The 24007-nt window shown below is 41.4% G+C and overlaps 1 protein-coding gene across 3 annotated transcripts; it reads right to left on the bottom strand.

Moving 5' to 3' along the window:
* Positions 1-1454: 1454 nt before the first annotated feature.
* Positions 1455-23978, bottom strand: CHAF1A (chromatin assembly factor 1 subunit A). 3 transcript variants are annotated; one of them, XM_073324552.1, is made up of 15 exons: positions 23837-23978; positions 23073-23123; positions 22014-22831; positions 18397-18453; positions 15834-16075; positions 15184-15244; positions 14045-14113; positions 13318-13544; positions 12347-12515; positions 12043-12123; positions 11731-11823; positions 9631-9889; positions 8449-8930; positions 5143-5233; positions 1455-3038 (listed from the first exon to the last, which is right to left on the bottom strand). In XM_073324552.1, exons 1-15 carry the CDS (start codon positions 23841-23843, stop codon positions 2935-2937), a joined length of 2811 nt encoding a protein of 936 aa, XP_073180653.1. In that variant the 5' UTR covers positions 23844-23978; the 3' UTR covers positions 1455-2934. The 3 variants fall into 3 exon arrangements, with proteins under 3 accessions (XP_073180653.1, XP_073180652.1, XP_073180654.1); XM_073324551.1 differs by lacking the exon at positions 1455-3038 and adding an exon at positions 3051-4312; XM_073324553.1 differs by lacking the exon at positions 1455-3038 and having other exon boundaries at positions 5181-5252.
* Between the last annotated feature and the right edge of the window lie 29 nt (positions 23979-24007).

Genomic DNA, 24007 nt, shown 5'->3' with positions numbered 1-24007 from the left:
CCAGTTTCTCCACCTCCCCCAGCATCCTGCCCAAGTCTTGGTCACAGTGGATATTTTTAGTCATGGACAGGTCACAGGCCTGTGAATGTTAGCCCTTGATCAGTCCATGACTTTTCCTAAAAATAGTGGACTAAAATGTAGCCTTGCTTATAGTCCCTGGGGGGTGGAGGGAGACAGGTTCCAGGCTTAATTTCTGAATGAGGGGGAGGGAAGATACCAAGCCTGTATGTCTATGTAATCTGATATCAGACTACTGCTGCTTCCAGGTGCAGACTGAAGTAGAGGTCAAGTGAGGAATTTAACACAAGCTAGTGAACTTGGCCATGGAGAAAGAGGCAAAACTGCCACCCTACAGCTGAATGGAGGGGTCTACCCCAGTACCAACTAGAGAGCAAATAATGCACCTCTAACTTAAAGCCCTTATTTTAGGAGAAAGCTTGAGCATCCTGCTGTAAGTGGGAAAATAACATAGTGCAGAAGGGTGCAGCCTGTTGGATACCTCTCCTCACAAATTAAAGAGGGGACAAAATACAAGTCTGCTACTTTTCTAAATTATACATATAAACCAAGGGAATTTGCATACTCCTAGCATAGGAGTAAGTTCTAAACCTAAATGCAGGAGGGAAATGACTTAACCTGCAGGTTAAGTGGTGCTTCCAGCAGAAGCTGAGTGAGATATGAGTACTAAATTAATTTCACTAAGGCTATTAAAAAATGGAGAAGCCTAAACATACAGATGGTACAGACTTGAAAGTCATTCAGCTAGTCTTGACAATGTCACGTTTAAGGTCTCTGAGACATAGTGGTGATGTCAGTGGCCATGGCTACTTTTTCCTTAGTATAGATATAACACACACTGTCCAAGTTGTAGTATGTTTCTTAAAGGGTTCATTTTCCCTCCATTAGAGCTTGATAGTCCTATCCCAACTGCAGAGTTTAGAGTAAAATGGTAAGAAAAGGAAAAACAATTTAAGATCTTTCCCTTCTCACTTTAGACTCACTTCTATCTAGTGGATCAGTTAAAGTGGATAGAGATGAGGCTAGCCCCTTGAGTTCAAGATCATACCCTGCAAAGGGATGGCCTGGAGGAAGGCTACAGGGGGGAGGTCTCCAGGAAGTTAAGTTTTTGAACTGTAACTAGAAGCCAACACAGATCTAGCTGATGGCAACAGGCTCTCTCCACTCCCCTTCTCTAGGAAGCAGGCAGTGTACATGGAAGTCCAGTCAGAAAAGAGCTACAAGATTATCTGAATGCTGGACCATGCTTTCCAGTAAGAGTTGGTTCCTTATGAGAGAGGCAATTTGATCAGTCTATAAATACATAGATAGGGCAAAGAACACATGCTAGAAGGGCTAATCTAGCAGACAAATTCAAACTGAACATAATACACATTTAACATTCTTCATTACTCAAGTGTGTTTTGGTTTTTTTTTTAAAACACAGATCTGCTGTAGTTCAACTTCAAGTTACAGGGAATCAATGCAGGAGTTACTGGAAGAAATTCTAGTGTCTTTTTTGGAGGAGCTTAGACTAGGAAGATCTAATGGTTCCTTTTAGCCATTTAAAAAAACCCCCAATCTATGAAACCTGTCTAGTCAATGACAAGTACATAGTCTGGCAGAAAGAGCAAAAAAACTGTGTGCAGAGTCAGATTATCCCTCAGATGCTTTGGAGATTGTAGGTTCATGGGTAAATTTATACTGACAGTCAACATATTACAGCACTGTCTTTCAAATTGCAATCAGATCATGAGATGCCTAGAGCCTGAAAGTTTAGATAAATTTAGATTAGCTATGTGCTAGCAGAGTCCCTTAGCTCAACCATTAGATCTGCTCTCAGCTTCCACTAAAGTTGTATATGCAAAAAATCCATACATCACTGATTATGTCTAGGCTTGGAAGGATTCGATCATCAGTAAACAATCTGTCACATACACACAAACCAAAGGAATTTCTATTGATAATTTATAGATAAAAGAAAAATGCTGTTTGAGAACTTTAGAGTTTGATTTAAGGGTATTTACTTTGTATATTTTGACATGTTGACAATGTGTTTTAACCATTAAAGCTTTGTTTTGAATCTCACTGTCATTAAATATTTCCCACAATGGTGAACACTTACATTGATAAATATTGAAAAATGCTTAAAACCCACAATTTTGCACAACTGAAGACAAACTAATAAAGCTTAAAAATAAACATCCATCAAAATAATCAAATTCTGCCAAGCCTATTTATACAGATAATCAGGGTTTTAAGAACAAAAAAAAATCTGTATGTCAGACACTTGAATCTCTTCACCCAGATTCAGTTGGTTTTGGCCTATACCAGTGTTTCTCAATCTTTTTGATACCAGGGGCCAGCTTGCTGCCTTCAACTGTGTCAGGGAGAGCTCAGGGACGAGTGCCAGCCCACAGACCAGTCGTTGAGAAACACTGGCCTATACCACCTCACATATGTTCTCTCCCTCCCCGCACAGAACACTCATCCCTGGAAGTGTTCCTAGAGGAAGGGGGACCAGAAAAAGGACAAAATGTACAATTATATTTGAATTTGCTACCATGTCACCATTTATGCCCCAAAAGCCATGCTATACAGAATTATGATCAGAAGACTTGCCCATGGGCATTGCAGTCAGCTTACATTCAAGATCACACAGCTAACTTTGCTTAGAGAGCACAAGTTAGATACTTTCATACAAAATATCAATTTCAATAATGCTTTATTAAAGACAGATTAATATGCAATATTTTTAGCTAAAAATATTAAAACTAAAATTTTCAAGATTTCATCTGTTCTGCTTTAGACCAAAGTGCTGTCTTCTCTTTACAAGAAATATGGAATACTTTCAAGTATCTTGTACAAAGATACACAAGTTTTAAAAAAATCCTAAAAATTCTACATACATACAGAGGGGTTAGTAGGTATTAAGTATCAAACTCTGTTAGATGGGCCAACTGCAATAGCCTTCTGAATGGGGACAATCTCCATTGCACCATCTGATTCTGAAGTAGTTTCACTAATTGCAGATGTAGAATCTGTGAAGTAGAAAAATGTTTTACACTGTCACAACTAATACAGTGCAACTCAGCAGCTGCAATATATCCTCATTAAAAAGTGTAGTTCGTGTTAGAGGCTCTGGCTGAGTCTTCGGGGTTGTCTACTCAAAATATGCATTACTGGTACAAGCCCCTGTGTAGACACTTTTTTCAGTGGCTGATTTTAGCTTACACAGTTAAAGGACAAACTAAGCCAAAATAAATTGTTTACACCTAAAATGGTCATCCACAGCCTTGTGCACTGATTTAATTACTTTTTTTTTAAAAAATCCCTTCATCAAACCAGTTCAAGTTTGTGTTTGGATAAGTCCTTAGAGGAAAATAGAGCCCTATTTCTCAGCACAAGAGGTTAGAGCCTTTAAGTTGCTCTGCTTTTTTGGGACTTCAAAAGAATCTTGCTGTGCATTTCAAATAATGCATACAATTTTATCTTAAAGATATCCAATGTTTAAAAATATTGTCTATTAAGCAACAGAAAAAAGGGGAGGATGGTACCATGACATTTCCAGCTGGTGCAGAGAACAGAGATGGCTCAAAGGGGTGGGACATTTTATACCCTCCCTGTCTATGGAATGTAGGATCAAGGAACATTGTTCACCCCACATCTGTGCCAGGTAACTTCTACAGTGCGGCTCTGCAGAGACCGTCTTACAAAGATGAGCTCCACTGCAGAAGTCGTTAGGGGAACTGAAGGCTCTGACAACTGTAGTATTGTTTTGTACTAAAGTGACCAGCAGAGAAATACTTAATGAAATTAACTTCAGGGTTCAGGTAAAAGCTCATCGAGAGGAAAGAAGCAGTTCCACCCCCTCAGCTATTGTTTCAGACTGAAAATATTGCATTGACTCATACTCTTAAGGTCCTTTTCACAACAAGATCTAAAAAAAGATGCTTGTAAATGATTACTTAGATCCTGGAGCAGAATTCTGCAGCAAGGATTGGATTCCTCATCTGCTAAACAGAAGCCCTGCTTATTACCTAGACCCATTTCCATTAGGAGAAATGCCACAGAGAGGGTGTATATGTGTACGTGTAATGCTTCACAAAACCAGGTAGGTAAGGGTCCTGCAGCAAAAGCATACACAACCTTAGAGAGATTCTTGTGTTAACAGTTGGCACTTCTGAACATGCAGGAAGCTAGGCATTCACAGTTCTCAGCAAGCATAGCACCTTCTGCACGTGGTGTGTTGTCAGGGTTTCATCTGTTCTGCTGAAGATTACTTCACCCAAAGGAGGGGAGAACAGTGTTTTATCTACCAGTATAAATCAGTGATAATTAGCCTGGCAGCCAAAAACAACTCTCAAGCAATTTGCATATATGCAAAGTGTGTTTCCAAACTCTTCTTGTCATATCCTCACCCAACCCTGACTCTTTTTGGTGTGCCAAGGTCACCTTTTCCTCCAGGCACGAGGAGTCGGATTATAATCCGGATGACTGACCAAGGCGCTGAGTAGGGTAGGAAAGAGGAGGTCCAGCTTAGTACTGACTGGAATGGGAGATTTGCAGTATTGTTGTAGCAATGTTGATCGCAGGATCTTAGAGACACAAGATGGGTGAGGAAATATCTTTTATTGGACCAACTTCTGTTGAGGAAAAAAAATTTTCAAGCTACACAGAACTCTTCAGACAACAGCTCTGGGGGTAGCTTCTCTTTCATCAACAGAAGTTGGTCCAATACAGGATATTACCTCACGCACCTTGTCTCTGAAATGGCAGAAGTGGTTAGAGGAGGGAGCACTAGTAAGGTCTGCTGGTCTGGGACCTATTAAGTGGTGTGGGGAAGTGTCAGAAGAGCAGGCAGCAAAACACTCAGCCAAGGTTAGGACAACTTGGCATCTGGGAGCAAACAGCAAATGTGGACTGAGGAGGGTGACCGCAGCACGAACAGATGAGGTGTCAATAATAGGTGTTATACTGAATGAACTAGCCCAGGTGGAAATAATGGTGTGAAGAACTGCAATGGTGTTAGAGGTATGTCCTGTTCACATTCTGCTGAATTTACTAGCCATTTAAGCACTGTTTCACTGTGTGGCCCCTGGGAGCAGATCTGTCAAGAACCACTTGTCAGAGATCATTTCTCACCTTTCCCTGGTTGTATGTCCACAATCATACAGTCATCTTCCTCCTCTTCTTCAGTGTCTGCCTGGAACCCATCCATTTCCACAGCGTCAGCCTTTAAATAAACCAAAAAGCTGCACCAGATACCGGCAGACTTAGTTGCTACTGACTGTTTAACATGCAAAATGATCAGATCACATTCTCCAGTGGATTAGGCAGCACAGAAAGGAATTCAAGCCTTTCTATAGTGAGCATTTCTTATAGTATGTGCTTTCAGGATCTCCTGAACAAAGTTAGGCATAGCGTTCCGCAGGGATGAACTAATCTGACTTCACACACAACCTGGGCCCCTTGTCAAAAGTCAGCATCTATCTTACTATGTCAGATTTCCTGCTACACAAGTTGCTGTATCAAAAAACTGCTTGCTAAAACATAGGGGCTATTATTAATTGCCTTTTGTGTAAGGTACAAACTGTTCTCCCTGAGCTGAAACATGATCTCAAGGTTTGTTCTGAAAGGGACGTTTCACTTTTTTAAAATTAAAACGTTTTAAAAAAGTTTCTTTTGCTTTCAATAGGGAATCACATCTGGAAAATCATCATTTTTCTTACCAAAATTTCCCCTTCAGGATTTCCCCGCCTCCCCCGTGTTTAAAAAGGAACTAATTTTTCCTTTTTTATGGAACAGTAATGGGAACAGTGGTGACTGCTGCTTTTGAGCCAAAGGGAGTACAAGAGTGGAATTAAAGGAATTGGGGGACATTGTGCTTACTCCACAGTGAATTGCTTCTATTATTTTTCCTAAAATTAGAGAGAGAAAAACCTAGATTCCCAGCTAGGTTCTCCCACACCACTCAGATTAAAATATGCCTTATCTTAAAACTAACTGTTTTAAGGTGTCTGATAATGTCCTTCATGTTTTAATTTAAAGCTATGCATTAATCAAGATTCAGTTTGTTCACATGTGCACTAGTTCTCAACAGTTATAGTAGTGACTTGCTTTTGCTCTTCAACTTAAGAGCACCAGAATTTAGAAGACAGAACCAGAAAGCATGATGAAGTATCAGGATAGCAGAAGGATGACTAGGTAACAAGAGGGAAAAGAAAACAGCTTATTGAAAGGTATTTTCACTGAGACCTGGCTGCATGGACCCAAACAATCCAATTTTGATTTTTCCAACAAGCATCCACCCTATCTGAGGGGAGGAACAAGACAACAGATAGCAGCAGTGACAAGTTGACTGGAAGGCACTAATGCAAATAATCTTTCTGAAAGCTTTCTGCACATTGTTCCAAACTGCACTGTGTCCCCAGCATTGAGTTCTACTTTAAGAAGTTGCATTTAGCAGCATCCAGAGCAGAGCTTGAGTGTCTGTATAATAATGCTGTTTACCAGTACACTCAGTCTCCCTCTTCTTCCCTTCCTCTTGCAGGAGAATCATGGCCCATAGTTAACTGCTTGAGTGAACATCAAGCAGAGGTTTTAGGCTCTGCCTTACTCAGTGTGTAGGCCAATCAATAGCCAGGAACTCTCGGGGCAGGAACAGCTTCAGTGCAAGCCTCCAAAATGATGTTACTCAGGGCAGCTTCACATGCAGGAGGAAGAGAAAAAGGCCCAACATGCTAGGAGTAAGATGAAGTAGTAGAGGAAAGAGCTTCAGTCACAGCTGGGACAAGAAATGCATGGAGTCTGCCGAGCAAAGTTCTACTTCTGTTCCACACTGCATTAGTAGGCAAGCCCCTCACTGCATTGAATTGGAAAACAACCTTTAGCTCCCTCTTTATTGCCCCAGACTCAGAGCAGACACTCTGGCAGCTGGGAAAATAATTAAAATACGAACAAGTTAAAGCCCTGGTTGTGGCTTTAATGAACACAATCTTTCCTACCTTTTAACTGGACTTACAAATAGACCTCTCTTGAAATAATTTTAATAAGAGTATGCAGTGTTGGTGTAGTTCTGTTGGTCACAGGATATGAGAGGGACAAAGATGGGTAATATCTTTTATTAGACCAACTTCTGTTGGAGAGAGACAAGCTTTCAAGCTTACACAGAGCTCTTCTTCAGGTCTGGGAAACTTACTCAAAGTGTCACAGCTAAATACAAGATGGAACAGATTGTTTAGCCTAAGTAGTTAACACATTTCAAGGGACCATTCAAAGCAAAGTGGCCCACTAATATCCCTCCAGTCATAGGGAGGAAAGGAAAGGGGGTTCTTAGTGGGTTATAGATTATAATAAGCAGCCATAAATTCAGTGTCTTTTCAGTCCATGATTTTTAGTATCTAGTACATTTATTAATTTAAGCTTCGAGGCTTGTCTGTTGAAAGTGTGCGGGTTTCCTTTGAAGACTGAGAGGTCAGATATAGTGATCACTTTGTGAAAAGTGTTCACCCACAGGTTATATGATATTTGTCTTTTATCATTTGCCTATGAGAGTTTATTTGAGAGCATAGTGATGGTCTAGTTTCACCCACATAGTTGCTATTGCGGCATTTACTACACTAGATGAGGTACTCCTCGTGTTATGATAGGCACATTTAGGATCATGGATCTTGAAAGTGAAATTTAAGAGCAATGTAACATCTGAAATTCTTATTAAAATCTGCAATTACACAGAAGCAGGGAAGAGAACAGAAGGAAACATGTAGCCTAAAACTAGAGCACATTATAAACACTCAGTTTTGCCTCGTGTCATGTTGTACTCTAGGACTGCCTAAGAGTACTAGGTTGTCTTGACAGTTACCCTGGTGGGTATATTTTGCCAATCTACTGTGCTATGAGGCCTTACAAGCAACAGTTAAGGATTTAGTCCACAGGTACTTACAGCTTATGTTCAATACATACAAGCAACCGAGAGCAAGAGGTGAGAGTAGTGAGTCAAGGCTAGGCTGCAAGGAAGATATCTGACAGCGATAGAATGCATTGTTTCACATGCATACAGGATGAGCACTGCAGTATGAACAGGGTTAGCTAGGTGTTCAGAAAGCATTTGTGATTTGGAGGTGATCATTACCCACATAGGGGAAAGTGGAGGGACAGAAAGAAAAGTTGCCAATATTTTAAATCAGACTTCCTATTCAACTTGAAAACTAGAACTCTAAAGAAGCATCTTACCTATCAAATTAATGTATCAGCTTTCCCTCTCTCGCTACCCCATATCACAAGGGATTCAATACAGTGAAATTCAGGACACTGTTCCCTCTGCAAAACCAACATTTTGCCATCTATAGGGAGATCCATGCTTGCCTAGTTAGATCACCACTATTCTATGTTAAAGATTCTCAGCCCCTTCCGAGTACATCAAGTTAAAATGTTCTTAAAGAAACTCACCTGTTCCGGATCCCTAGGTTTTTTCATGAACTTGGTGATAGACATGCTTCCTGTTGACTTCCTCTTTACTGAAACTGGAGTGGTTTGTATCACTCCTGGTCCACTGCTATTGTCCTCCTTGGCTGCAGAAAGGACTGGTGTGATGTAGTTCCACTGACAAGGAACAGGAAGGTGCTCTTGGTCAAAGCTTTTCAGCACCTCTGAGTGGACATACCAACACATCCTATAGTCAGGTCTCTTCTCATACACAGAGTTCTCTGAAATAATTCGCTTTAGTCTGGCTTTGGAAGGGATAGCAGAGTCCTCGTTGACTGGAGTCTGCGGGCGGGAAGTGTTGGGACTTGTAGGACTACCATCACTAATATCTGGGGCTAGGGGCGTTTCACTGAACAATCCTTGGCGGCAACACTCCTGGAATTCATGGATGATCACTTTACTTCCATTGACATTCCCATGGAGCAGCGGAAGCAGTTGTCCCAAGACTGGAGAGAAAAACACAATTGCATGTATGTTTTTGAAGGCAAGCTGTTATATGCCTACAGCTCAGGATAAGTCATTGACTCACTGATATAAACTAAGCAGTTGTTACCAAAAAAAAACCCACACAGGAGTTGTGGTCACTCAAAGTACATGAGGAGAGCACTTTCCAAAATTCTGTTAAGCAATGCAAACAGTGCAACAGCCCAGTATGGTTCTATACCCACCATTTTACAGAGAGGGAAAATACTGTTAAACTCAAATAAATCAGTATCAATTGGGAACAGAACCCAAGGGTCCAAACCCATCTCCTGCTCTAGCCCTCCCTCTGTTTTCATAGTATTAGCATCCTGTTAACTAGTTCTGCCTCTTTAGCATTTATCATTAATAGAGACAATGAATAGTATATAGGGCTATAATTGAACACAAAATTGTCTTATTTCTAATCTTTTTCCACAGCAAAAGGCTCCAGCGTTTATAGCAAGCAACAGATTTCAGATGGAACATAGAACTACCCAGCATGGAAAAGTTTCCACGAAATTCACCTGCAAATATTTCTGACTTCACACTAGTCATTTAACACTATTCATTATTTTGAACATTAAACAAACTTAGATTGGATACATGAGGAGTTTCCTCACAGGCGGCATCCGATTTAGTGCTACACAGGAGAAAGCACAAAGGTTTGGCCCTTCCCAGTCTTACTTTGCTGGTCTTTTGTCCTTTTTTTGCTAGTTTTCTGCATCTGCTCTTCCTCGGCAACAGATGAATCCAGAATACAAACTGCAAACTGCTGAAGCACCTTTAGGTCTGCATCTGCACTGCTGTTGCTTTCTTCTGTTTCCCAGATGGCGCCAATCTTCACAGCCTGAAGAACATGGAACCTCTTCCCCTTGGCTATCAGTTCATCCCACTCCTTTGCTTTCAGCTTCTGACGAACTTTTTGATTCTCTGGATCATGCTCCTGAAAGTCAAGAAAAGCCTCTGACTCACTAATTCCAGAAAAATTGAAATTCTCTCACTTCTGCTTCATAGTGTGTTCAGAGTTAAGAGAAATCAAAAGTATGAGGTACAATGTTTGAAGGAAATACTTCGGGAAGAAAGCTATCAAATTAATGGACCCATACAGGGCTGAGAAATAGTACAATCACAGCTTTACAGTAAAAGTGTGCCAGAAAACCCCCTATTCTCAATCTCTAATGAACTGATGGTGATTTACTAAATATCTAGCGGTCATAGAGCTTGTCATCCATGAATCTCATAGGCAGGAAATAGCCCCATTTACAGATGGAGAACGGAGGCATAGGGAGGTGATGTAAATCAAAGTTACGCAGTAGGCCAGTGGCAGAGCTGAGACTAGAACACTGGTTTCCTGAGTCCCATATCCATTAAATACTCTCTCAACAAAGTTTTCAAAATTGCAACTCTTCTAAAAGAGTGTGTGTGTGTGTATTATATATATATATATATATGTTTCAGAGTAACAGCCGTGTTAGTCTGTATCCGCAGAAAGAACAGGAGTACTTGTGGCACCTTAGAGACTAACCAATTTATTTGAGCATAAGCTTTCGTGAGCTACAGCACACGAGCTATATACACACACAGCACGCTATTTCAAATACTAGATGGGAAGCCTTGTCATCCTTACTCTCAAGAATGGGATTTCAGCCCATTCCTGATGAATATCGCTTTATAAGCTGTTTAGAAGTGAAGCTTCCAAGTGTAGGGTCACCCTGTTGTAGACCTTTTCCCAGGATGTTACACTCATTTTCCCTGAGACCAGCAAGCTAAAGCACTAAAGTGGCCATTATCAGCTGCTTATTTCCTCTTTTGGCTGGAATATTCCTAGATGTGGGTTTTCACTCTGAGAAGAGGACATCCTCACATTCTGTTTTAAGTTGCCCATACAGCAAAGTTTGTCATCCTTTGGGTCTGGTGGAATTTCTAACACACCCTCTTCATCCTGGACATAAGTTTAGGGCTTGTCTACGCTGGCAATTTAAAGTGCTGCAAGTTTCTCGCTCAAGGTGTGAAAAAACACCCCCGAGTGCAACAAGTTGCAGCGCTGTAAAGCGCCAGTGTAGACCGTGCCCTCCCAGCGCTGGGAGCCGCGTCTCTTGTGGAGGTGGGTTTTTTTGAGCACTGGGAGAGGTCTCCCCCAGCGCTCTGCCGCGACCACACAGGCCACGTTGAAGCGCTGCCACTAGCCCTTACCATCAGTGTGGTCTTTCGCTCCAGTGTTACCTGTATTTCAAATGCTCCTCTAATTCCCACTCACTATACAAATGTGCTATTCTAGAGGTTCGGGAGAAATCATCGTTATATGCTATCTGTAGCTCCTTCTCCTAGCTCAATCTTCCTCTACTTCGCTCACCATAGAAGAGCTTCCTCGGATTTTCATATGACCACACAACATATTAAACTCTGATACAACCTGCTGTTACGAACAGGGATGTAAGTGAATAAAACTGCCTCTGTCAAATGTTGTTCTCCCCTGTTTGGATCAAAATGCTGCAGTATACACCTGTCTGGAAGTGCAAACCCATTGATACGCTGACCGTACAGTGTGCTGAAGGATACATTTCATTTATTTGTTAAACAGATAAGCAGACCTGTCCTATTCTGAGCAGGCTGCATCTCCTCTACCAACTAGCAAAGCATGTAGTTTGCACCAATGAGAACAGTGCCCAAGTCTTCAGAAGTTTGAGCCAACACAGCAGCGCCTTCCTGAAAGGTATGCAACTTATCACACAGTACATTTGGGAAACGAGGAAATTAAGACCCACAGTCACTCAATTCACTTACTTCTGTCACTCCTTCATCCTCAGATAGGTACCCATGGGGTACAAAAAAGCCATCATCATCATCTTCATCTTCTCCTCCCTCCTCCTCATCATCCTGAAGATAAAGTTAACTTTACTAGAAACTGCACTTTATAAGTCACCTAGCAAGAGTTTCAAAAAGCAGCAAGAATCCAGACATGAACAGTCTCAGAAAAGAATGTCATCTGTCTGGTTTGAGACTAACTACAACAAAGCCCTCAGTCCACTAGGACAGCTATATTTCTTTTGAATCATCTCCATAACTTTAAGGCTAGCTAGCACAGGAAATCCTCACCCCTTCACTGTGAGAGAGAGACTCTCCTGGTTCTTCTTCTTCCCATTCTTCATCACTATCTATCTCATAGTCGAGCAGTTTCTGTAATGAGAAATGTCCATGTCACCACTCAGTCAACGAGTTCAGAGAGCAATGCAAGAGTTCACGCAACAATTCAAACAGCAGCGAGAGGGAATAAATGACCACTGGTCTGTGAAATGCAAGAGAAGAACGCATGGATATTTGGACACAAAGTCTGCTTCAGAATTGAGAGACAGCAATCAGTAAGGCATGGGTAATACCATACTGATTGTGAAATGCTTACATTGTCCTTTGACCAGGGATTCCTGGGATGAATAACAGTAGTTTTCTTATTCCATGTGCCCCAGTATGCAGGTCGATGATTCTCAGAAAACTGTAGCAGTTTCATCCTGCCAAATTTCTTCCTTTCAGGAACATTGTCCATTTTGCAGCTATCCACTATCACCACATCACTGTTGAAACAAACACAGCCCTCAGTGGTTTCATACTCCACTGCTGCTCAGATAGAACCTACAGACATCACTTAAAGGCCTGAGAGAGCCTCTTCAGTTCAGCAGTCTCAAACAATTCTCGAGTATTTGAATTAACTACACATCACCACCATCTTCTTGCAAGGACAAAGCTTCTATCCAGGCCAGGGTCCCTCCCTAAATAACTACACCAACCCGTGTGTAATAGTAGCTCTGTTTTAACTGTGACAGTGTCTTTTTTTTTTTTTAAAGCCATGTTATTTAGACTACGTCTACACTGTGAACCTTACAAAAGGGTGGCTCTGCCACTGCAGCCGCGCCGCTGTAAGGTTTGTGGTGTAGCCATTCTTTATCGCCGGGAGAGAGCTCTCCTGGTGACAAAATAAAACCACCTCCAACAAGGGGCAGTAGCTTAGCTCTCCACACCAGCGCTTTTCGCCATTAAAACTTTTGTCGTTCACGGGTGTGGTTTTTTCATACCCCCGAGCGACAAAAGTTTTGATGAAAGTGCCCGTGTAGACAAAGCCCTAGATGAAGCAAACAGAGAGCTCCCTTTCTGCATTGGACACTGTTAATGTGCAAGAATGCCTGTGGAGAATGATTTGTGAGCTTGTGTATGGAATCAAGGAAATCTGCATCACAATACATTGCTTCCTGTGGTGAAGAATCTCATACAAGGAAAACCCCACTTTTTTGTGATCACTGCTGTTGGTGCAAACCATTTTCCAACACTGGTTTCACAGTTGGTATGTAAGTGAACAGCAACCCCAAGCCCCAGACTAACCTGTTGACTATGTCAGCACTGCGGTAATAGACAACGGTAGGTCCAGATTTATGTGGCTTGCGGCACTTTAGTTCTTCCAAGAAAGATATGTCGTTATTCTGTGCTTGTAGGAACTGATCTAACTGATCTGAGAGGTCCTGATCAAAGGCAACACGACAGAGTGGGGCCAGGACCATGTTCTCTTTAATTTCAAAGGGAGCAAATTTCCCACAGGAGCCAGCAAGGGTCTGAAATTAAAAGTGCGTTTAGAAATGTTAAAGTCTGAATCCATCAGCATCTGAAAAACAGCAGCAGCCCATTTGAGTTAAATCTAAAGTCCTGATACTTCAAGAGATGCTATGATCAGGGGTAGTCTATTTTTTGTCAAGGTCCAAGTTTCTTGGCCAAGAATTAGTGAAGGTCCAGACTCCAGAGAAAATAATTAAAAATAAATAATGATAATTAATAAATAAAAACATTTTGGGGTCTATTCAAAAGTGTCTGGTGATCAGTATTTGGCCCACGGTCCACCTAGTGACTACCCCTGGATTACATACTTCCTATTTGTGAAGTCAGCAAATCCCCTTGAGGGGAATTAAAGTCTTGTAATCGTTCTTGGAAAAGCTATTGAAAAAGGTGTGGATTCTTGAAAAAGGTGTGGATGCATGTCATTAACAGAACGAGTATGTTGGTTCAGAAGATAGTCAATGAAGCAGAGAAATAAAGAAAATGATTCGCAATAACCCACCTTGGGGGCTTGTGGAGTCTTTGGTTTCTGAAAGAACCTGGTGATTTCTGCCTTCTGTGCATTAATGCGCTGGAATCAGAGAGTTGAAATACATGTTAACTTGTTAAATGAATGTTAATATGGCCCAGTCTTTAACAGGGGTTACACTCTTTAGCTCACTAAAGTCCAAGATGAGGTATGGAGTGAGGGATTTGGTCTTTTTGTTCAGATCCTGTAATACAATGAAACATTAACAAAAAGGCTGTTGGTTTCTGTGAAACACCTAGTACGAACCTGGACACCAATAACGAACAACAACAAATGAATGTACTACTATTGCCTTGTCCTGCGTTGGAATCCTATAACTGAACACAACAAAAGTGTGCAGGCTAAGGAGGCTAGGTGTTCGGATAAGGGGTTGCTCCAGCTCTGTTTTCTCCTGCTTTAAATTCATCACTTGAGTGACTGTCAGAATTTGAGTGGGAAGAATGATGCTTTGGTGGAGGGCTTGTACTGTTATCCTGTGCAGAGGATGGGTTATGACAGCTTTTGATGGAAGATCTGTCGAAAGCCCATCACATTATCCTTTCTGAGCAAGTACTTGAGTTGCTCCCCAATGACTTTTGGAAGGATTTCCATATTCCCACTGTTCCCCATTTCTAGCCCAGAGTCCTGAAAGGTGAGAATTTCCATACTGGTCCAGATATTCCTTCACAAACAAAACGAGAAGGCCAACAACTCCATGCTGCAGCATGATTTGTGAGCATTGTCGAAAGAGGCAAGTTCAGCAAGGATTTATGGACAGGCCAGCAGCTTGACAGATCAGAACAGAGGAAGCTTTTATGTTTTTTGGGGGAGAGGAAGGCGGAGATGGACAAGTATGAACACAGGCAACAGCACTCATGGGAGGAATGGATAGAGAGGTACCAAAGCATCACTGGTGGAGTAGTGCAATAAGACTAGATTGAAGGGAGAGCAAATGGAGAGATTCAAAGAGGGGGATAGAAGGGGATATTAGAAGCTATGTTCTGGATGATCTAGCAAGGGGTAATGTGGGTGTCAGGGCGATCAAGAACACTAGCAGTCTCCAATTCCAGTACAAGAACCTAGATAGAAAGCATCAGAGGGATAGCAAGACTCCAAAATAAAGAAATTTTTACCTTTTCCTCCTCTTTTAACCGTTTCTCCTCCTCTTTCTTCCTTTTCTCTTCAAGTTTTGCCCTTTAAAATATAAAGTTAATTTAAGGAGTTACCATACAAGTCATTAAGGTGACAGTCTTTATTATTTGTATTGTGGTAAAGCCTAGCAGCTCCAGGCATGGACCAAGACCCATTGTACAAATGGAACAAAAGGACAGTCTATTCATTTGATCAAAACCAGCAAGAATGTGGAACAAGAGAGACTATTTGTGTCTTCTGCACTGGAAGTTTATATGTTCAACCATGTCTACATAACTAGTTATCCATTTTCAACTCCCTCCAACACCCAGAAGAGGGATTTGTGTTTGTAACACAAACTTTTTTTTAAAAAAAAGAGAAGTTCCCCAGCCATGACACGAAAAGGAAAAACCTCAGGTGGAGCAGGAAACCTCTTTTCAGCCATTCATAGGAGCTCAGTTTATCATCTGCATTCAAGTAGAAAATTCTTAGGACTAAGGGCAGGTCCACATAGTTAAAACTGGTACTAAAACTATTTAGAAACAGATAGTTAAATCAAGGCAACCCCTTAATGTTGATACAGTTATACTGGTTTAAAGGTGCTTCTAGAAATAAGCTACGCCAATATAAGTTACAGACACAAATCACTTACTCTAAAGCTTCCTGTCTCTCCTTGCGTTTTTCCTCCTTCACTCGTAACTTCTCAGCCTTTTCCTTTTCATCTTTTTCCTTTTTCTCTCTCCTTTCCTTTTCTTTCAATTCTTTCTCTTCCTCTTTCTTCTTCTTTGCCTCTTCCTTGGCCCGCTCTTTTGCGGCTTTTGCCTCTTCTTTCAGCCTCCCTTTTTCTTCCTTTTCTGCTTGCAACTTCTGCAGCTTATCTGCACGTTCTTGATCCTAGTTGCCAAACAAACAGTTCAATAAATGTCCCTATCATGCATATCATGCAGCTGTGTATCAAAAGAATAGATTAGCACAACTGTTTGTGCTGTTGGACTACTGGTGTAAGTTCTTGCACTGAGTCTTTAGCCTGTGGCCTGGTTTTGTTTCAGGTTACCAGAGAGGAGGAAGAGACAGAGGATTTACAAACTGTCATTAGTTGCCTGGCCAAGCTAAGCCATTCTGTGAAGCTGGTCCTCAAACACCTGTTGATGAATGGGTTTGGCTCCCTCTCTCCTCCTCAATGGGCCTTTCAGTTGTACAGTATTTTAATCATGTTCTGCATACTGAAGGAAGTGTGTGTTCTATTTTGCTGTATGTTTTAATAATTAAGTCTGAGAATACATATTTGTTTATGGAAATTTAAGTATACAGAAGGAAGACTCTTCTAAATTTGATTATGGTAGTTTTTAAAAGATATTTGGGGAAATACATACCCTATTATGTACTGCATTTTCATGCTCTTATTTTCATTTATGGCTACCTACCATTAGAGATTCCTAATGTGAAAACCCAATTAGAAATCACTTTCATATCCAGATGGAGTTTCTGAAGGAGACCCACTTTACTTCCTAAAAACATGATGAACACCACCATTTGCATTATGCAGCGGTTTTATTTCCTATAGAACTCTAAAAGCAAGGAGACGTTTTTACTGGTGCATCAGGTTCATTTCACGTAATTTGACACCTTGGGTTGCTATGATGATTTAAGTAGTATTATGGGAGGAGTAGGGAAGGCAAACACAAGTGATGTTAGAACTTACACTACAATATCCTGAGGCAATCCTGAGCTATTTTTCTCAGTTGCAGCGTGTACTGAAATATTCGGAGGTTGTGTTGGGTTATGTTTAGTGCAGCAATAGATCCCAAGATAGCCCCTGTCTTGATGGCACTACATGCACATGCTATACCTGGGAGCCAAGGAAATCTGTAGTCAGACATCCAAATACCCCATACTGTCAGTTTCTAGCGTCTGTCTACCGAGTTCACATTTCAAGCCTCCAGCAGATGCCTATATTTACCAAGCAAAGCTTGTGCTGCACAGCTATCTGCAACAGAAGTCTGAAAACGTGCTACAAACTTATGTCTATGGTAGCAATCCTGTAAAGAATGCGTTAGTAAGAACTTCAGAGCATTGAGTCTTTTTAGCGTCAATGAAGATTTATTGGCCGACGTGGCTTTGTAAGTTGTCGAGAGAACAGCAAACCTTTATATATAAGCAAACAGCAGGAGCAGTGCACTAAAGAGGCTTCCACTCAGCCCACTCAAATGTCTGAAAGTAGGAGTATGTATATATGGAATGGGAGAGTACAACAGATTGCTTTTTATATGCAACATACTTTGTGCCAACAAAGATTTTTAAGTCTGTCCCAAACTCCATCCAAACTACAATCTTAATGTAGCTTATATGAAACATTCAGGCAATAATTAAATCTTGTAACCAAGTTACTGATTGGTTGGCTCCCTCTCTCCAAGAGAACATGGTAGGTGCTCTTAAGTGATGCTTGTTTTAGTAATTCTGGCAAAATGCCGGTCTAGTTCCATCATGCAACAAAGTAAATCCTTGTTGCAGATTATGCATAAAATTCTGTTTAATCAGAGGCTTTATATTAGCACTTCATTACAGGAAAGAGTTGTATGGAAGTGACATTACAGGATAGCACCATAACACTCCAAGGGAGTGGCTGACCTGTGGCTTTCTAGTGGATATAGGATGCAGCTCAAAAATGCTGCCGGAGCGGCACCTGCCGGCTCATCCAGCAAGTCACATAGGCAAGCAGGCCACTGCCAGATTTATTTATTTATTTATTTATTTAATTAAATGGAAACTGGACACCATATTTGTAGCTGTCGAGAAAAGAGGAAGAAAGTTGAAGAAGGTGGCCCAAGAGCAAAGGTTCTTCAGGATTTCCAACCTGTCTGGTGAAAATGCATGGCAAGAGGGTATCGATATAGTCAGTTAAAAAGTTTGAGGAAAATAAAGAATCCTTCTCAGCATTTCTGAAGTCAGTGGGAAACAACCTTTTTTTTTAAATTCATATCATAGTGCATATCACACATGAGATAAGCAAAACTACCAATGCATTAGGCAATTTCCGGACAAGCCAAGAACTTTTAACTGCATGCACAAAGATTCCACATTCCTCAGTTAGAAGAACTGGAGAGGCAGGAAGAGAGGTGTTAAAGTGGACCAAAAGGAAACGCAAAAGGCTTTGCTTACTATTCAATGCAAAAAGCACAGCAGGTAAACTTTCTAGGTCAGTGAAAATGCCTTACTCTTTGCAATCTCAGCTTCTCCTTCTCCGCAGAACTTTTGAGGAATTTCTGATACACCTGAAATTAGAAAGTTACAGATGTTTTTAGATTCATACTGCCTACATCATTCTCAGTATCTCAATTGCTAGAGCACTTTCTCCAGAAGAGCTCAACCAAAATTTGCTGTAATTTTAGACATCCAACAGCATGTTTGATAGGTTAAATATTCCTACAGATTAGGAAGCAGGTTTCAACTCTTTTTATTCCTAGCCAATCTGACTGATTTACCAAGCATGTATTTATAAGAATTTATTGCAAACCGAAGCTTGTGCTACACTACATACTTTAGCATTAGTATATTCTTCTCTAATGTACCATCACCATGGTATATTTAGAAAACCATGTTTTTATTTTTGTACATATACAAGAGCAGAAATCAATCACAAAACCACTAAAACATAACAAGGGGAGCCAAAGCTATAGCAAAGTTAGATCCTACTGACTGCCAATATTTTGCTCTAGCATGCCACTGATTTGTGCCAAGATGGTGGAGCCTCATTACCCAAATAAAAGGAGTGGCCTTAACAACCATGGGACAAGAAGTTGTCAGAGAGAAGAAAGGCCCCTCTTGTTCTTTCCATTCCACCAAACAGTACATCTATGCTTGTTTTAGAATTGTATAAATTTCTGTATGGGCAACTGTGGAATACCAAACAATTCAATTCACATGATTATTAAATGGATTAAGTTTGTCTGTAGTATTTTATGTAGTTTCATTAGCTTTGCTAAATCCCTCTATTCTCTCCTTTTCTAGGCTTCTCAATACAGATCAGGTAGTACAATGTTTTACTCATCTGAGAAGATCACTCAATACACAATTCCTATTCTGAAAGATGTATGCTTATGCAGTATAACCAAGCAATGGTCCTGCACTCAGCCTCGTATAAGAAAGGATGCAGTGCTTGCCACGAGGTCCTTTGGGTCAATAAAGCCATATAATTTTTTTTTTATTTAATGTAACTTTGTAAAGAAGCCAATACCAGGACACAAAGAACAGACACTCTAGTATGTGCTGTTTTTCTCATTTCTGGCAAAAGAACCATTACATTCAAATACCAAGGATATGACATTTTACATTATTTTGAAGTGTGTGGAACGTAGGTTACGCCCCTCCCAAAATCCTTTATTTCGTTACACTGGCAGTTTTGTGGCAAGATTTCCAAGTGGAGCTTTTGTTTAAAAACAGTGGTTTACAACCTCATTTTACCAAAAGCCAAGCACATTTACCCTTTGCTGCCATACTGCAGTACTTCATGCTTGTTACAAGTATGGTAACAGACAAGCTTATAGTACTAGATAGGAGCATACTGTCAATTCAGGGATCAAGATCATAAGTTGTAACTAGGCTTGGAAGTATTACATTTTTTTGGTAAGCGTCAATTTCACTATACACACAAAATATTTCCATTTATAATCAAAATTTACAGGTAGCCAAAGAAAGAAATGCTGCTTGAGAACTTAACAGTTATTTTTTGTCAAGGTCTAAATTTCTTGGTCAAGGTATAGTTAAGGTCCAGGTTCTAGAGAAAATTTTTAAAAAGTAAATAAAAAGGATTTCAGGATCTGTTCAAAAGCATCTGGTGGTCCAGATTTGGCAGGCAGTCCACCTATTGACTACCCCTGAAATTTAAGGATATTTACATTGTATATTTTGACATGTAATGTTGCCAAATTTGTGTTTTAAAGGTTATAAAGTTTTAAGTTTTTGAACCTTAAAGTCTAGTCAGATCCTCCCATGATTTCCCACAACTGTGAAAACGTAAATGGATAAAAAAACAGAAGTTCTTACACAACTGATATCCATAAAAATTATATAAAAAAAATTTAATTCTGCCAAGCCTACTTGTAACTTAACTCAATAACTCCTTCTTGCTAAAAACAGCAGCCACTGATGTAACAGAAATTAGAAATGGAAGACATGTAACATCATGAAGGCCAAACCCCAGCCAGTGCATAATAGTACTCTGCAGTACACTTTAGTGTTTTTTCCAGTTCAGTTATGATATCCCCAGTAATTGAGCTTCCACTACCTCACTTGGCAAGCTATTCCACAATCTAATTCATCAGCAAGTTTCTGGTATTAGGCTATGAGCCCTTTAATTGTATTCTATTACTCCTTTGTATCCCCTAAATAATTTCTCTCCATTCTCAGTGTTTACACCTTTCAGTTGCATGTCTCCCCCCACCGCGCACTCCCTCAATCATTTGGCCAAGCTACACATTTTGCTCTCAATCTTTCTTCATAGAGCAGTACCCACACCCTAGCCCTGAACCTCTTTATTAGAAAAACAATTACAAAATTAAGTGGTAGCTAGAACTAAACAAGTACACAGACGAGACAGTCTACCCCACTTTTGCACTGAAGGAGACTGCAGTGCCCAAAGCATAGTTACAAGGTCTGCTCTGGTTCAACAATATTAAGCATCAGGTCTTTGTGCTTCATGCAAGAGAAACTCCCACTTTACATCTCAGTTGATAGATTCCAGAAAAGCCTATTCACTTCTCAACTTTGTTCAAGCCATTTGATTAATTGTTTGAGCACTACTGGTGCAGATTGCAGTTTCAAAAACCCAAGCTTCCCTCTCAGTGCACTGCCAAAAATCATGGTGTTGTAAAGGTTCTAACAATCACTAGAACAGAAGCCTTAGTTGAAACTAATTCAGTAAGTGCATACAATTAACACACCAAGCTACCATGAAGCTTAATTAGTGTAGATGTGTGTTTACTATTATATTCCACTCTCCATGCTGTTGGTCAGTCTCCATGCTGTTGGTCAGTCAGCCATGTGCCTCAAATAGTTTTGTACTAATTCTTTAGCAAAAGTCAAGCAATGGATAACTGCACATGATCAGACGGTGTATACTTTAACAAGATGGCTGACAGCACAAGATTTGCACGCCAGTTTTAAGAGATGCAGAAAAGTAGTTTGAGTTGCCCTCTTCCCACTCCCACAGAGCACAGGGATTTGTAGTTATGTTGTTCTGAAATAAGGCTTGCAGTTTGAGTATTTTCTATCCTTCAAGCAATTTTACATAAATATTACTGCCTTTTTTGTAAAAAAGGCATTTTGCACACTTTAACAGCTTTTTCCACAACCTAAAAACTCAATCTTGTATATATAGGAGGACTTGCAATTCCGACAGCTTCATAAAAGGTAAGATTTTAAAATGTCTACAAAAAGAATTATTTTTGGATACTGCTGTTTACCCACATATTATACCCAGGTGTAAAGTCACAGGGCTTCATGACTAAGTTATGAAAATATACTTGTGATAACATTAAAATATACATCTTAAGATGCACTGATTACACACATTATTTTAACTAGTCATTTTAGAAATTGCTAAGAATCCAGCTCTTTACCTCTTTACTCAACATTTGAGAATCTTGCTCACCATAAGAGTGATGAACTTTTTGCAAAAGTATATCAACTTACAATACTTTTCAGAACTCTTTCCATGACCTTTAACAACTTGAAATGGCAGAACAAAGTGATTTAAAAATCCTAGGACAGATTGTGGTGGGAGACCATGCTAGCTGCATGCAAATGAAAAACATTTAAAAACAAAGAAACCAACCTTCCGAACAGGTATTGAAGCAGCTAAAGGACTAGTATCACTCCTGTTCTGTGGGACAGGCTGTGCCTCAGGTGAGCTGGTAGAAGAGGGGGAGCTTAATGAGGAATTAGTAAGTATAGAGTCTCCTTCAGGAGAAGATTCCATTGTCTCACTTTCCGAGGTTATACTTTCTTCCAAAGACACAACCTGGGGAGACCTCGCAGTCATAATATCCTCCAGAACTACTACAGGCATCTTCCCCTCAAATATAACACCCTTGAGTTCACTCTCATTCTCCAGATTATTACACTGTGTATTTGATAATTTAGAACAGGATTTGGTTACATCTATTGAGTCTTCATCCTTATTTGCAGTAGCTTCAAAAGGTGGATTGGTATCCATTGAAACATCCATTTGGGCATTCTGAATGGGCTTTAATGGACTCAACTGGCTTGTATCTTCCGTCATACCATTAGTTGTCTCTACAGATGAAGATGCTTCTGAATTTAATTTACTGTGGTCTAGGCCATCACTTAGTGTGTGGTTAGAGTCCTCTGTCAAGTCAAATATGAGTACCGTTTCTCTTAAGTTATTTTTCATGTTTTTCTGTAAAAAGTTATCTAACGGACCCTTTCCGTTAACAAGTTTGGGAGGGAACTGCATTTCAGAATCCAACTGGCAGTCATTCTCCATATTGTCCAAGGATGCATGTGATGTATCTAGATTGGTATCTTTATTTTGACCAAGAACATCTTGTGAGCTCTTTGCTTTCTTGACTTCCATGCCTGTGTCATATTTCTCCTTTGGTACAAGATTCAAACGCTTGAAAGGCAACCGTGCTGAAATAGCAAGATTTCATTACTTTAGTAAAATCATACAGATCAGCAGGGGAGAAATGAAACTTATTAGAAAAGTTAATGGGCTCTTAGGAGTACAAGAAATCCTTTATTGGTTCATAAGTGAAGTTACTACATATACTGAACAGGATTGGTTTAATAAGTCTATGCAACATTTGATGTCTAATATTTTAGAAAGCAAGCTGGGTCAGGAACAAGTCTCTAACCCTCTCCAGAAAGTTACCTTGTACTAGTTTCCTTGTGGGGATAACTGGCTTGTCTCTGCACTCCATGGCTGTAAGTAGAAAACAGACACACATTTATGTTTAGCTCACGTTTCTGACAGACTCAGGAAATATTCGTGTTATGATGTCAGTCTATCAGCAGCGACATCGTTAGAGATAAAGCATTTGCCGCTGGCTCCAGGAATAAGATCTCCCTGTCCTAATCACAAGTGGAGGGGGGCAACCAGACCGGGATCAAAAGGATGAATAGTGGAGCGCGCAGGGGTTTTGCAGGGCCAGACCCCGCTGACTGTTCAACGGGACATGCGACCCTTCTCCCCCGACCGCGGGCAAGGTGAGCAAGATGGGGCAGGTGGCCTCTGGAGCGGCACGGCCGCGGCGACGGGGCGGGCCGACTGCCCTTGGTCGGGGCCGTAGCCCGTCAGACGGGAACCAGCCGGGGCTGGTAGCTCGACGTGTTGACCCCCCCCCCCGCGCCTAGGCTGCCCCACGGCTCCGCGGGCCGCGCCCCCAAGTTACAGACAGGGCGAGGGGGGGGGGGGCCCAGAGCCGGGAACAGAACCCCGGTCCCGGGCCGCGCCCCCCCGGCCTTGCGAGGGGCGCCGGGCGCCATCCCCGGGGGCGCCGCCTCCGCCCCTCCGCGGCAGCCCCCGGGCCATGGGGACGGAAACCCCGGCGGCCCCGCTTCCTCCACACCGGGGCGGTCCCCTCAGCCCCGGGCTCCTTCCCCCCCGCCACAGCCCCGCTCCCCCTCAGCCCGTACCTGCCATTCCCCGGCCGCGGAGCGCGGCCCTGGCTCCTCCCCCCGGCGGCCGCAAGGACCGGGGCGCGCCAGCTTCTCCCGCTCGTATTTGGCGGGAGCCTCGGCGGCTCCACGCTTCGCGCCGCTGATAGGCCCAGAGAGCCCCATGTGACCTCGGCCCCGCGAAGCCTC

The sequence above is a fragment of the Lepidochelys kempii genome, chromosome 25 (assembly GCF_965140265.1).
Source record: "Lepidochelys kempii isolate rLepKem1 chromosome 25, rLepKem1.hap2, whole genome shotgun sequence".
Lineage (NCBI taxonomy): Eukaryota > Metazoa > Chordata > Testudines > Cheloniidae > Lepidochelys > Lepidochelys kempii.
This window is presented reverse-complemented; position numbering and strand designations above follow the sequence as displayed.

Bases quoted from the DNA above. Each gene is read 5' to 3' on its own strand.
- CHAF1A (XM_073324551.1), bottom strand. The intron at 18,454-22,013 runs GTTGGTTTCTTT...TTCTAATTTCAG, and splicing joins CTTCAATACCTGTTCGGAAG to GTGTATCAGAAATTCCTCAA. The intron at 14,114-15,183 runs GTAAAAATTTCT...CTCTGATTCCAG, and splicing joins GGTTAAAAGAGGAGGAAAAG to CGCATTAATGCACAGAAGGC.